The sequence below is a fragment of the Electrophorus electricus genome, chromosome 15 (genome assembly GCF_013358815.1).
Source record: "Electrophorus electricus isolate fEleEle1 chromosome 15, fEleEle1.pri, whole genome shotgun sequence".
NCBI lineage: Eukaryota > Metazoa > Chordata > Actinopteri > Gymnotiformes > Gymnotidae > Electrophorus > Electrophorus electricus.
Genome location: NC_049549.1, coordinates 14,619,838 through 14,631,996, shown reverse-complemented (window position 1 = coordinate 14,631,996; position 12,159 = coordinate 14,619,838). Strand labels below are relative to the sequence as shown.

Genomic DNA, 12,159 nt, shown 5'->3' with positions numbered 1-12,159 from the left:
AGCATAGAACATGAGTCTCCAACTGAAGAGTTTAATAAAAAAAAGCAAAAAAAGAACATAACCACACACAAGACTAAAGACTAAAGACAGCCAAAATAAAACAGCGGCAAATAAGACTCGACCGGCGCCACGTGAGGAGGGTGTGGCACGGAACCAAAACATACAATGCGTGCATTCAACACATAAAACACATAAAGAACAGCAGGCCTTGTGGACGCCATCACCACGAGATGGCAGCTGCAGGTGGGAGCGGCACGGAAACGAAGTGGAAGTGTGTTATGACTGCATGGAACAGATCAGTAAGCTGCTTGTTGCCAACATTGTTACAGACAAACTTCCATTTGCAAATATACTATTATTATTATTATGTCCTTTATTAAAGCCTCATGATTTTAAGAAAGATATGTAGTTCAGGTAGGCAGGTGGAATTCGGATGTTTATTTCTACTCTAGACATTGTACTGAAATTTAATTTTAATGAGTATATCAGTAAATAACATTAAATACATAGATGAATGGATATTTGTCCACATTAAACGCTCTGTTGGGGGTGAATTCAAGGGTCTTCCACATCACTGTCTGGAGACTCTGGTTCAGATGTTATCAGTTGTGGTCTTGTTTCTTCCTCATTTTTTTGGGCCTGAATTGTTTGTTCCGAGGTCACAGGCGTTGGAGTTTTTTGCGTTGGAATTTCTCGTTCAGTAGTTTCTTCCGGCGGAGATGCTTGCTCTGGATTTTCTCGTTCTAGAATTTCTTGCGCTTGAGGTTCTTCCTCTGGACTTTGCTGCTGAGCTTCTTGTTCTGGATCTTCTAGATCGGCAGGTGCTTGTTCTAGACTTTCTTCTGCCTTCATATTTCCCGCCATGGTCTGCTCAGGGGTCTTCGGCGCACTTGCGGTTGTGAACATGCCTTTATATTTCAGTCTGTCCTCCTCTTTCTTCTCATCCATTCTCATGGCGAGAACCGCCAGGTCCTTCTTGACGATCTTCTTCATGCCTGGGTCCAGGTCCAGCACCCGGTGAAAGTCAGCTCTGGCTTCCGCCTCGTTCCACACCTCCATGTGGGCTTTCCCCCGCAGGTAGAAACCCTTCATCAGTCCTACACAGCATTAACCATTTTATACCGGAGTGCTTAGTATGCCATTCTGAAAACACCCAGAGTGTCACTGTTACTCCACACGATGCCTCAGCCAAAATTACTGTGATCAGCCATCAAAATTAGTAAAGAGTGTACATTTGTATGCTTTTGTACACTTCATTTCATTTCAGGGCAGTGGTTAAAGTGCTTGACTTGTAATGGGAAGGTTGCTGGTTCAAACCCCACCACTGCCAAGTTGCCACTGCTGGGCCCCTGAGCAAGACCCTTAACCTTCAATTGCTCAAGTTGTACTCACTCATAATTGTAAGTCGCTTTGGATAAAAGTGTCAGATAAATGTATAGTTTGATATTATAGGCTGGGAATAAAATTCACCAGGATGCTGGTTAACGATGTCAGATGTGTGCTCGATGACCTCATAGTATTCGGCCATGCGCAGCAGACACTGGCAGTAGTTCAGCGTGAGAGTGTTGGCCATTTTCTCAAGCTTCAGCCATGGGGCCTCCCAGGCCTTTTCCTGCGAGAAGACACACACGTACACACACAAGCAGATACATACAAAAATACATCTGAATGCACGGCTGGAGTCAATAAACTGTGCCAGTGTCTTCTGGAGAGAATTTAGTTTGAAAACAACATATCCACAAGTGCTGAAAGTGCATATTGTATTCCATGGCTATTACTACAAACTGATCTGAACTTGACTGCTAGACATAAAGGTTTTTAAGAGCACTCATCACCTTTCTTCCAGTTATGTCCAGTTACCGGCTGGTTTACCTTTGACTGCACATTCTTGATGCAAAAGATGGCTTCCTTGTACTTCAGGGTGGCCTCCTCAAAGCGTCCCTGTTTGTAGAGCTTGTTGCCCTGGTCGTGGCGTACAGGAACAGCTTTCAGCCTCTCCTCATCACTCAGAGCCCACGATTCCCTCTCATACTCACTCGGCTGCTGCACCTGAACGCCGCACGCAGTCAGGCGCGTTAAACAAACCTCACGCTCGAGCAGTCTCGGGGGAGCCCGAGACGCCTGGTGTGTGCGCTCTCAGTGGATCTTGCTCTTGGGGACTGAAAACAATTCCATAGCTCGACCTAGTGGCCGTTCGTGGGAAGTTTCACCGTTGTTATTACTGGGATATTCTTTAGCTTTTTTTTTTTCCTTAGCACACCACTTCCTTCTACTTTTATTATAGTGTGTGTGTGTGTGTGTGTGTGTATGTGTATTTTTACGCATGACTGCGCATGTGACAGATTGTACTGGAGGGAAATGAGTCACACGCGCCCTCTAACCTTCAGTAGCTCCAGCAGAAAAATGAGTGGCTGGGGTTCCTTCTGGAGCTCGTCCAGGTCTTCGTAGCCAAGACTGTGGTAGGCGAACATGTTGGCCATGCCGCACGCGTGTACGTGCCAGTCTACTGGGTCTTTGCCCTCAGCAATGCGTCGCAGACTCTTTGCAACCATGGGGTACAGGCCAGTGTGCTGGGCAGCGACAGAAACAGCCCACCTTTACACAGGCAACGCTAAAGACACGAGCGGGTACAAACCCGTGCAACAGTGAAACAGTACAGTCAGACAAAAGCTGCACTCAGAGTTCACTATTCTCGGGCGAACTGAGATACTGGTATGGTTCGCACTGGTAGTGTTGCTAGGATATTTTGGAACTGAGAGTGAAAAAAGGAGATGTGATGGACTCCCTGTTGCTAGGGGAGGTAATGTGCCTCAGGACGTGCAGGTCAGGTGTACAGGAGTACATAACAATTGTTACATGGAGGTGGAGCAGGTTCTTTAATCCACCTTTAAGTCACTCAAGTTGTCAGTCTGGGTAACCCTCAGACGGCCCCCACCGGTGTTGAATAACGCTGACATTAGCTGATTAGACCTGCGTCCTGGCTCATGCGTAAGGAAAGCTGATTGAAATGGTAGCTGTCCTCTGTTGCCATAGCACCTGCACTGAAGCTGCACAAATGTTAGTGCGTTTCCTTTTTGGCTTTAATTCAGTGCAGAGAGATCAGCACCATAAGGAACTCATACATGAACAGAATCGCCATGCCCCTGTTGGCACACAATGAACATGATGACAAATCTGTTTGTGCAGAGACTTTGGCCCTGGAACTGGTTTTTGGGGAGGCTAGAGTTAGTCAGCTGGTATTTTGTGTTTGCCAAAGGTGGGCCTAGTGTTACTGGTAAAGCCCACCTGGCACCTGCAGAATCAATGTGATCGCAGTTACACAGTGCTGTTCGCTTAGACCTCACCAGTGCTACTTCACAGCTGAGGATACTCACGATGACATCGCACCAGAACTCAGCCACCTCTCCTACACGCATGGATCTGAGTAGCGTTTCCCAAACGTCCAGCTTGAACATGTTCCCGATCACCAGCTCCATGGGCATGCCCACCTTTCGGCTGTCATCCAGTGCTGTGCGGTCGTCGTTGCACAGCATGGTCCGGAAGTGGAATGTTACCTGTGTGCCACAGGGGAAGGATACAAGCGGGCACCTGGCGCAGTGGGCACCTGGCACCTGGCGCAGTGGGCACCTGGCACCTGGTGCAGTGGGCACCTGGTACCTGGTGCAGTGGGCACCTGGCACCTGGCGCAGTGCTTGTCAGTCGATATCTTGCTTGCAGGTCATTACAATTTGGAAACCGCTGGCAGTGTAAGATGAGTGAGATGCTTTAAGCTGGGGTATGAGAGCCTCTCAGTGTATCAGTGCAGGTCACCTTATTCTAACACACAGGTCACGAAGGGCTTGCTAATAAGATGGCTGAGTTAAAAACAGAGGTGTTAAATCAGGCCACTTAGCAAACTGCGCAGGACTGTGGCTTACGAGGACTGGAGTCTGATATTCCACATGCATCACAGGTTTGTGTTGCACAGGAAAAAATAGTAGTTAAATTAGTCTGATGTACAGTCATCTATTTAACAGTGCTAATTTTACCATGCAGAATAAATTTGATTTGATCAGTTCATTTGTTGTCACATTTAAGAGTTAAATTTATATATTTTCTCTGAGCTAAGAGCTGAATGAAAACATGATCATTAGTTAAGATTATGTAGGTAGTACATTCTTCCTGCAGGGTTCATTCAAAGAGATCAGTACATCCGATGCAACAAAATTCTATAAACAGTTGGATGTCTGTGACAATATATAAATATGCTCTGTGGCAATATATGGATTCCATGGAAATAAGAGCATGACAGAATTGCCTGTATACCCGTCCGAAAGCGAAGCCATACCTTCGATCCTGTGATGAATTTGGGAATGTCGTTTGTTCCTCCGTACAAGATATTTTTTTTGATCCCTTCTGTGCCATGCAGCAAACTGTTCTCCATGTCAGCTCTTAATATGTATGTGTTTGCACACGTGTGGCTGAATGTGTCTGGATAAGTACGTCGGTAGACCCAGCAGGCAGCGTCGATGTGCCGCTGATGGTTACTGCTCACGTCTTATAAAACAGGGATGACAGGATTAAAGCAGACAGCCCCGTCCTTGTCATCAAAACAAGGGATTTCCTCAGCACCATTAACCCCCATCTGCGTCAACCCAAAAACGTCCGCAGCGTGTCTGAACGCGCCGCCCCACACCAAGCGCTCGCGCGCGTCCCCTCCGTCGTTAATTGCCTCGAGCAGAGACGCCGCACAAGGGCGCGCGCGTGCACTCATCGACCCCGCCGCGCACATGTGGCCGACAGCTGCAGAGCGTGCCGGGCCTGCGCAGCTCCCGCTGAGAAAAGCGCTCCAAACAACACATCTGCTTTACGGTTCCCCAGTATCGTCTCCGGATCACAAAGAAGGGCCGCGGCAATTAGATCCGTGCAGTTATACTGGTTGGGCTTTGACGCTGCGTACAAGCCAGCAATTGAACTGATCTTTTTCAGAGATATTATTAGAACAATACATTTTGAACAGGGAAAAAAGACGCAGCAGTGTGTGGAGGGAACAAAGAAGGATCCTTCCTTTGAAAGAAGGTCTACAACGCTTACTAAGTTTACAAAGTATACTAAAAATTCCTGAAATCATGTGGCCATTGGGATTGCACAACCGTTCCCAGTGAGAACAATGAGGACTTGGATCTGGGCCAACCAGAAATTTGCTGCAGCGTTGATCGCCCTCTGGTGGCAGTTATTTGAAACTGCTATTATCACTACCTCAGTTTGTAATTTGCCCAGTTTCATACACAAATAAGACATTTAAAGAGGATGAAGCAGTGTAAATGTACACAGGACACACTAGACTCCATTTTGACTCATGAGCTACCTAGATTGATGTGACAGAGCTCTGCCTTTTAAATGGCTTTTTACTTCCCTAATTATTTTTGTCCTATTCTAATATTCTATTCAATCTCCTTTCCTTTCCATGTCTTTTATGCAGAGGATGAACCTAAGACCTATTATGAGACACTTTCTGTAGTTGTACATATGAGATCAAAGTTGCTGGTCTACTTTCAAAAGACACTTCAAAAGCCAACTTTTTTCATCATCAGAATGTTGCCATGGGTACAGCAATAAAAAAGCATATTTGGTACCACTTGTTTGACAAAATGTCTAATATGCCTGCTATATTTCAATAATGTAACCCACACTGTACCAACACAGGACAAATGAATTGCTCTATTCATTCTGGGCTGAGGGATTCACATGTAGTAACACTTCAGTCCTCGAGCTAGTGCTTAAAAGAACATTTAATCATCAGGAACATTAAGAGATTCTGCTTAAACGTCAGGCATGGTATTACAGTACGAACATCAAACACACTTCCCTACCCATCCAGGGAGATATTTAATGGCCTGAATGATCTGGCGAAGGCGCTGCCAGCTCCAGGAACGGAGCCTTTATATAGAGCAGCTGCGGTAGAACGGCCGTGAGCGGGTCCGTGTCCGTGTCTGGGTCCTGGGCCAGAGCGACACGCCACCTGTGATACACGCAAAAGGATGCAAACCATCCTGTAAGTCAGCTCTGGTGTCAGAGTGACTCATGGAGACTGCGTCAGCATGCCCACGTCAGCGGATCCGCGTGCCTCTGAGCGTGTGTGTGTGTGTGTGTGTGTGTGCGCGTGCATGCAGTTTGTGCATGTATTTATCAGACAGGGAGCACATTTTCGAGGAACATCCTTCACATGATGTCACGGAACTCTGACTAATAATAATAATGCCTTGCGGTGTGTTTGCGGAACGTGATAGTTGCTAGGCTTTCCAGTCACGGCTGGGCTTGAGCACAGCAAAGCTCTCTCATTCATAAAGTAATGAAGCTACACCCCAGGAACACACAGGTGCTACAGGGACGTGGTGTTGGAAACTGAGCTGAGGTGACATGTTCCTGTGGTGCATGAAGGTATCTGTGTGTGAGAGTATGAGAGAGAGAGAGAACCCACACTCATGCTGTCCATTTCCAAACTGTTCTGCTCATTGGCATGTATGTAGTGTGCCGCTATACACACTAACGTGTTTCGTGATAGAACACAAGAAATTACATCTCGTTCCAGTGTACACAAACTCTATGGGGGAATACCAAGAAAACCTGACCTGACTTGAATTTGTCGTGTGTTGTCCAAATGTGTGCCTCTGTACTGTCCCAACACTGCGAGGCGGTGCAGGTCAGGCAGGGACCTGGGCCATCCTGCCGGGAGCTGCTCCTCCCTGCAGTCACACAGCAGGACACGGGTGCTCATCCATGCCCCGTCTGCCTGGGCAGCCCTGGAGCTACAGACAAGGCTTTCAACCAATCACAGTGGAGCTGGACACACCCATCCCCTCCCACCCCACCTATCCAGAGCACGGCCAGCCTGCTGTACGCAGCCCGCTTGCCACAGGCTACACACACGCGGAATGAATGTGTTGTGTTGTGTTGTGTTGTGTTGTGTTGTGTTGATCTGACGGTAGATAAAGTGTGCAGTGTTTTAGATCAATTGTGCCATCTGCATAGAGGTCTACATGGTCTGAACCTGTGACTGTGCACTGATGTGATTCACTTCCAGCTAAATCTAGATGTTTCTTTCTATCTAGATGATGTAAGATGTTTTTCTGAACAAATTATTTTATGCATTATAATATCTATAATACTAATGATGACGATGATGGTGGTGCCTTATTGTGATTTACTATTATTATTATTATTATTATTATTTGCACATTGGGGCATTTTTCTGATCTTTTCTATTTCAAACTTTCCCCAGCAGTCCGGCCCATTGGTAACAGTCTCTATTAGCCTGGCAGGGCATTTGAGAAATTATGATTATTATTACAGATTGAGCAAGCAGCCTGCAGTGCTGAGTACTCGCTGTCCTTCCAGGAAACCGGCAGCATGTCGAAGAGCTTTAACGCAGTTGTTTCAGCCCTGCAAAATGGTCAGAAAAACCCAAGTAAAGCACATGAGGATTCTGAAGTTTTTGAAGGTTCCAGGACCAGGGCGGGGCAGGGCGGGGCAGCAACATAGCAGACAGACAATCTACCACAAAAACTACAAGCGCCTCCGAGTATGGCTTCTGACACAGGATCAGTCATGATCCTAAAAGATTATGTGGTGTGTGGTGAGAGCTGACTTCAGACCAGCTCTCTCCCTCTCAGGGGTTACCCTTAGAGACTTAATACTCACAGCCCCAAAGCTTCCGGGTCATCTGGAGGAGACGCTGGTTCAGGGCAGATGTCTCCAGCCCGGCCTTCCTCGAGTGCACGGGACCTGCAGCTGAACGCACGGGAGCGCAGTGAGCAACAAAAACTGGATGAGCTGAAAGACGACCGAAAGCACCAGCAGGCAGAGAGCTTGACAAACAGAACCCCTGTCAAACAGCCCAGTGGTGTGCCACAAGGTGCATAGCCAGGAGCTCGAAGCCCTTTGCCATCAGCAAGGAACAGAGCGTTTGGAACAGGCTGCACGGGTGACCTTCGGCCACAGATCTCCCTGCAGGAGCCTCATGTTCCGCCTCTCCCCTGACCTTTAGTTACGTACCAGTCCACATAGCAAGCAGTACAAAGGGCATATGCGCACTCTCTCTCTCTCACACACACACAAACACAGTCACATGCACACAGATAAATACACATGCACATTCACACACCTACACAGACACACACAAAGACATATGCACATTTGCACACAAACAAAGACTCACACACAGACAAATACACACACACAAATACTAAAACAAATGTACACACACAGGCACACACATACATGCGCCTGCTGACACAGCCACAATCACACAGTCATATGGTCCAGGCTATTGTATAAGGTCCGTCACCCAGGGAGACAGTCCAGGTCAGAGTACTGATCACTGTTTAACCTCTCTGGAACTTCAGCCTGTAAGAGAAAACTGAAGACACCTCCAGGATCTTAGCACTGAGTCTGGCAAACAACAAGAACAACATCAACAACAACAAATTTAAAGCCTGCCATTACTTTGCACAAAGCCACGATGAGAGACTGATGTAGACACACAGCCCATTTCGCACACGGAGCCCTCCCACCCCATACACTTCAGATGGAACTTGTCTGCCAAGAATTCTTAACTAGCTGCAGTGACTGGCTTATTTACAAAATGTCACCAGTCGTGTGTTAGGGCGTAGACAATGGGAGGGAGGCATCAGAAAAACAAAAAAAATACCTGTACACTGAATAAAAAATACGATAAACCGAAAACAAATAATTTATACAAAATAAACCTAAATGAGGAAACATACTCAGCTCAAGTTTAAAACGGGGGGAAAATACCTTGTAACTACTTATAAGCGAAAATATTTGTGCTAATTAGACATTGTAATCCAGCACGTACTACTTTCAGTTTCAGCAGGGCAGAGATTGCTCATTTTGTCTATGCAATGTCTGTGCAACGATGCAGTCCCGCTGCCTGAGCCCTGGCAATCGTCGGCCAGCAAGCAAATCCCATCTCCAGCCCCAGAGGAGGCGTCACTTGCACTCGTCAGCCAGCCGCTGGAGCCAAAGCAAGGACGCTGGATGGGCGATCTGGCCCCGAGACCCTCCGAGGGCAGCACGGCGCTGACGTGGAAGGACAAGGTGGGGAGGTGGCCTCCAGAGCAAAGCCACATGTCGGAGGCTGTCAGCCCCGGAGGCTTAGCCAAGGCTGGGCCACATTACCAAATTCCTCCCTGCAGAGAGGCAGACACAGAGGGCCATCAGGCAGACTCTCATGGGGATCTGGGCAGCTGTGGAAAAACACGGCATCTCGAGTTGTTGGGTGTCTTGGTGTATTTTAGAATGTGGGATGCGGACCTTTCGTCCAACCTTGAACCTGACACTGGTGTGATGTCCAAGTGGCTAAGTTTAGCAATGACGAACATGTGAAATGATGAGGTCATGCTGGCATCAGTTCTCTCGTTACATAGCAACGGGAGGGACGCTGTAAGTGCCTCGTGACGCAGGGAGCTGAGAAGGACCCGAAGCGACCCTCCGCTCTGCTGGAATTTCAGGTGCGCCTCGGATCGCTGCCAGGATTAGAGGACGTTTTCTACGAAGAATTTGGAGCTGCTGCTCTGGCTTCCGCTGCGCCTTCCTGACCGGTTGCCGTCCCCCCCGGGGGACGTCACTTTCCTCTCACCCTTCCTGCCTCCTCCGTGGGAGCGGGTAAGGGGCCCGCTGGGCTGCACTAACGCTCTGGGCTGCTCTGATCGCCAAGAGGCAGAGCCCTGGCACGCTCGCGTCTGCATGTCGACAAGCAGAACGGCCCCCGGAGACACTCACTGAGCCCATCCAGCTTCATTCCTGAGCTCGGACCTGGGGGGATCTGACCTGTGACTTTGTCGAGCAGGGACGGAATTTCCTCCAGGATGCACACGCGCCATCGCTGCAGGTGTCTGGCAACAACGAAGCAGCCGAACGTCCAGTTACACAAAAGGTGGGCTGCTCCCACGAGGAAGAAAACGCGTCAGGGTTTACTCCAGGACAGCAGTGAAGCTCCGCCCCCAAGGAGACAGAGGGGAGAGAGCCAGATTTCCTGACCTCTTGCTAAGCTCGCTCAGTCGCCATGGACACGATTACATGGGCATGAACAGCTCCTGACAGGAACATCCTACACACAATATCCCCTGGTCACGGCGCTGTAGCCACACAAGCATGTGTGTTGTGTCTGTGTGTGGCTCCTTGACAGCAACATAAAAGAGTAAACATCAGATGTGTGTGTGTGTGGGCAGGTCAAGAAAGTATGAGTGTCGGTAAGCATGTGGACTTGCGTTACATGTCCATAAGAATTTGTGAATCCGACTTCGCACAGGCATGCTGAGTCGCCTTCCTGACAGAAGTCTCCGTATTCAGAAGAGGATGAGAACTGTCAGGTTACGCTGCTCACTTAGCCACTGAAGCCAACAATGCCTCGAAAAGTGCGGGAGGCTAATTTTATCTCCGCTGAGTAATGTTAGCCTCTGCTTAACAAAGCTGGCACCAAACGTTACCATGACAGACTGGAAAGTCTCTAAACATGGCCACATAAGGCAGATACAGTAGCTAATTAGGCTCAGTCCTTTTGAAAAAAAAAAAAAAAAAAGTCTTTGAAAGCGTATTTCGATATGTCGGACTGAGCTGTATTGTGCTCCTGGCGAGTTCTGAAAAGGCTGGACTGAGCTGTGCAGGCCTGCGTGCGGTGGCTTTGGAGACAGGCGTGTGCTGGGCACTGTGCCCTTTCAATGAGACTGTCTGGCTCGTTCGTTTCTCCACTCAGACTTTCCGTGGAATTACATAATCCGACTTCGGCGGTGGAAGGGGAACGTGCCGCCTGACAGGTCTCATCCCGCCGTTGCCGGTATGATCAAGTAGGGAGAGAGAGGTGGCACATTTATGGCGAACCCTATTTGCTTCCGGCTTCGTCCCCCGCCCCGCCCCGCCCCGCCCCGCCCCCACTTCCTTCCTCCTGCTGCCCTATGGCCCTTAAGCGCTACAATTTCTCACCTTTTCATAATTTCTCACCGTTTCTCTTAATGTCCTGCCTTGCAGTAACGACCCCTCATCTGTCTCCAAGCCGTACGAGTCTTGCAGCTTGGAAGGCGCTTGGCTCAAACAGGAGGCTGGTTAGTCATTCCGACATGGCCAGAGAGGTGTGCAGGCTGAGTGTCACCAGACAGCCTGCACACATCCACACACGGGATTTTCCAGCAGTAATTCTAATGAATTGGCCCGACTGAGGGAGAGTGCTGCTATAGCCCCGGAACCGTGAGCACAGCCACGGCGGAGGTGGAATCCCTCATTTAGCCCAGGTCTCAAATGACCTGGACTCAAAGCAAAAAAACAGGCCAGATTTACACTAGTACTGCACCATATTGGCCCTGCATTCAGAATTTAATAAACTACAATAGTCCAGACAATGTGACTCCACAATTTGCTGGTGCTACTAAACTTGTATGTTGAAGTAACAGAGTGAAGGACACACAATATCTGCTTTAATTTGCAAATAGCTGGTTTGAATCAAAACCCAGAGGTGTTAGAAAAGAGGTGGTCTGGCCCACCTACACGCTGTGTGTGTGTGAGTGAGAGGGCGAAAATAAACGAGTCCCGTGTTCCTGCTCCTTCCCTCCTTTGTAGACTGCAGTTCTCCCAAATCAGCCTTAACCCAAATCAATCGCTTTATCGCTGTAAAGACTGCAGACTTCGCCAGAAGCTTTTCCGCATCACTTGTTGCTTCTCCTAGCAGACACGTCTCCTCGGCCACAAGTGTCGGGTCCAATCAGCAGCCTCGAGTCGTAAGCGGAACGCTGTGCGCCATACCACTACGCACATCCACCCAGGTGAGGGAGAGAAGCAGGACCACAGCTGAGTTTCCTCAGTGGTTGGGGGGGGGGGGGGTTTCAGGAACAGTATTGCAACATTGACGCTTCATCCGCTACAATGATCTCCTGCTGGCTGGAACTCTGGGTGATCCAGGTAAGCAGCCTTAACCCGATTCAGGGAGTGTTTTGCCTGATCAGAAAGCGCCTGGGTTCCGGGGCTCCCAGCTCTGCCTCCAGCCCAGCATGACAACACACATCAAGCCAAGTGGCGTGATCAGATCTGAGTGTGTGTAGACACAGTGTATGTATGTATATATATGTGTGTGTGTGTGTGTGTGTGTGTGTGTGTATATACACACAC

At 48.6% G+C, this 12,159-nt stretch overlaps 1 protein-coding gene across 1 annotated transcript; it reads right to left on the bottom strand.

Moving 5' to 3' along the window:
• Positions 1-320: 320 nt before the first annotated feature.
• Positions 321-4,443, bottom strand: aipl1 (aryl hydrocarbon receptor interacting protein-like 1). The gene is made up of 6 exons (XM_026997729.2): positions 4,328-4,443; positions 3,375-3,554; positions 2,382-2,570; positions 1,873-2,049; positions 1,471-1,612; positions 321-1,097 (listed from the first exon to the last, which is right to left on the bottom strand). The coding sequence occupies exons 1-6, from the start codon at positions 4,421-4,423 to the stop codon at positions 556-558; spliced, it is 1,326 nt and encodes a 441-aa protein (XP_026853530.2). The 5' UTR covers positions 4,424-4,443; the 3' UTR covers positions 321-555.
• Between the last annotated feature and the right edge of the window lie 7,716 nt (positions 4,444-12,159).